The sequence below is a fragment of the Nestor notabilis genome, unplaced genomic scaffold (assembly GCF_000696875.1).
Source record: "Nestor notabilis isolate BGI_N333 unplaced genomic scaffold, ASM69687v1 scaffold25122, whole genome shotgun sequence".
In the NCBI taxonomy this organism is placed as follows: Eukaryota; Metazoa; Chordata; class Aves; order Psittaciformes; family Psittacidae; genus Nestor; species Nestor notabilis.
In genome coordinates, this window is record NW_009917339.1 from 564 (window position 1) to 2,691 (window position 2,128).

Genomic DNA, 2,128 nt, shown 5'->3' on the forward strand with positions numbered 1-2,128 from the left:
TTCCTTATTGGATATAGAGAGGGCATATAAGACTCCCTGTAGGACATACAGGTGGCATATAAGATTCCTTATTGGATATGGAGAGGGCATATAAGACTCCCTATAGGACATATAGGCGGTATATAGAACTCCATATTGGACATAAATGGGGCATATAAGATTCCCTATAGGATGTATAGGTGCCATATAAGACTCCGTATTGGACATATCAGGGGCATATAAGACATTAAGGGGGCAGGGACACCAAATCCCCCCCAGTAGAGGGGATGGGGCAGATTTGCCCCCCCATTCCCCCTTTTTTCCTCCCCCCATCCCATTTTTCCCCTTCCCGGGGCAGATCCGCTTCATCCTGATCCAGAACCGGGCCGGGAAGACCCGCCTGGCCAAGTGGTACATGCAGTTCGACGACGATGAGAAGCAGAAGCTCATCGAGGAGGTCCACGCCGTGGTCACCGTCCGCGATGCCAAACACACCAACTTCGTGGAGGTACCGGCCCACATCCCGGGATTTGAGCCCCAAAGCGCCCTATTCCCATTGTTTTCCTCGGAGACGGGGTGAGAATTGGGGTCGGAGCGGGGGATGAGGCTTAAAGATGGAGCTTGGGATGAGCCCCGTTGCCCCCATTGCTCCCATTGCCCCCATTGCTCCATTCCCCCCATTCCCCTCATTGCCCCCATTGCTCCCGTTGCCCCCATTCCCCCCATTGCCGCCATTGCTCCCGGTATTCCCAGTCCCATTCCCACGTGTTCCCTCAGTTCCGGAACTTCAAGATCATTTACCGGCGCTACGCGGGGCTCTACTTCTGCATCTGCGTGGACGTGACCGACAACAACCTGGCCTACCTGGAGGCCATCCACAACTTCGTGGAGGTGAGCTTAATTAGCGCTAATTAATGGGCATTAATCTGTTGGGTAATGCTAATTCATGGTCATTAATAGTGCTTAATTGTTACTAATCAATGGTCAACAATTAACGGGCATTAATAACTTAATTGACGTTATTTAACAGGCATTAATAAATTAATGGCATTTAATGGTCGCTGATATATTAATGTTATTTGCCACTAAATATTAATGTTAGTGGTTATTAATTAACGTTAACTGCTTAATGGTCATTAATAAATTCATTAACGTTAACTGATTCATCATTAATAAATTCATGGGTTTAGTTAAAAATTCATTCATAAATTAAAATTCATTAATAAATTAATGATCATCAATAAATTAGTTAATTAATAACCATTAATTAGTGATTATTAGTTAGTTGCCCTTAACTATTTACTCAATTGTCATTAGTGCATTAATTATCGTTAATGGTCATTAATAAGTTAACATGAATGGCTATTAATTAACATCAATTAATAATTAATTGACATTAGAAATTAGTGACAAATAACATCAATTTTTTCAATGACCATTAAAGTTTATTATGAATGTTAATTAACAGTTAATAATTTAAGTTTCACTAATGGCCATTAATAGATTAATTCACACCCATTAATAAATTATTTAACGATATTAATGTCAATTAGTGTTTATTAATAATTTAACGTTAACTAATGGCCATTAATAAATTAATCTGCACCCATTAGTAAATTAATTAACGATATTATTAATTAATGTTAATCAATGATAATTAATTTAATGTTAGCTACTGGCCATTTATGAATTAATCTACACCCAATAATAAGTTAATTAACAGTAATTACTTGTTCTTAATAAATCAATTAATGTTAATGATCATTAATTAATTAGCATTAATTAATGACTCGATGGTCATTAATGATGGCCCATGGATGCCCCCAGGTCCTCAATGAGTACTTCCACAACGTCTGTGAGCTCGACCTGGTCTTCAACTTCTATAAGGTGAGGCCAAGGGGGGGGGACCACGAGTCCCATCCCACCTTTTTGGGGGGGGGGGAGCTGCATTGGGGTCCCCACCCCACACGTGTGGGTCCTGCCCCACCTCCATGGGGCTGCTCCTGCAGGTCTACACGGTGGTGGATGAGATGTTCCTGGCGGGAGAGATCCGGGAGACGAGTCAGACCAAGGTCCTGAAGCAGCTCCTGATGCTGCAGTCACTGGAGTGAGCCGGGACCCCCCCCATTGCCTCCCATGGACCCCCCCG

The 2,128-nt window shown here is 42.5% G+C and overlaps 1 protein-coding gene across 1 annotated transcript; it reads left to right on the forward strand.

Moving 5' to 3' along the window:
- Positions 1 to 337: 337 nt before the first annotated feature.
- On the forward strand, positions 338 to 2,108 carry AP2S1 (adaptor-related protein complex 2, sigma 1 subunit; the record flags this gene model as incomplete). The annotated part of the gene is made up of 4 exons (XM_010009185.1): positions 338 to 487; positions 757 to 870; positions 1,807 to 1,866; positions 1,989 to 2,108. Coding segments are annotated over 4 exons (426 nt in total), but the record flags the coding sequence as incomplete, so codon positions are not given.
- Between the last annotated feature and the right edge of the window lie 20 nt (positions 2,109 to 2,128).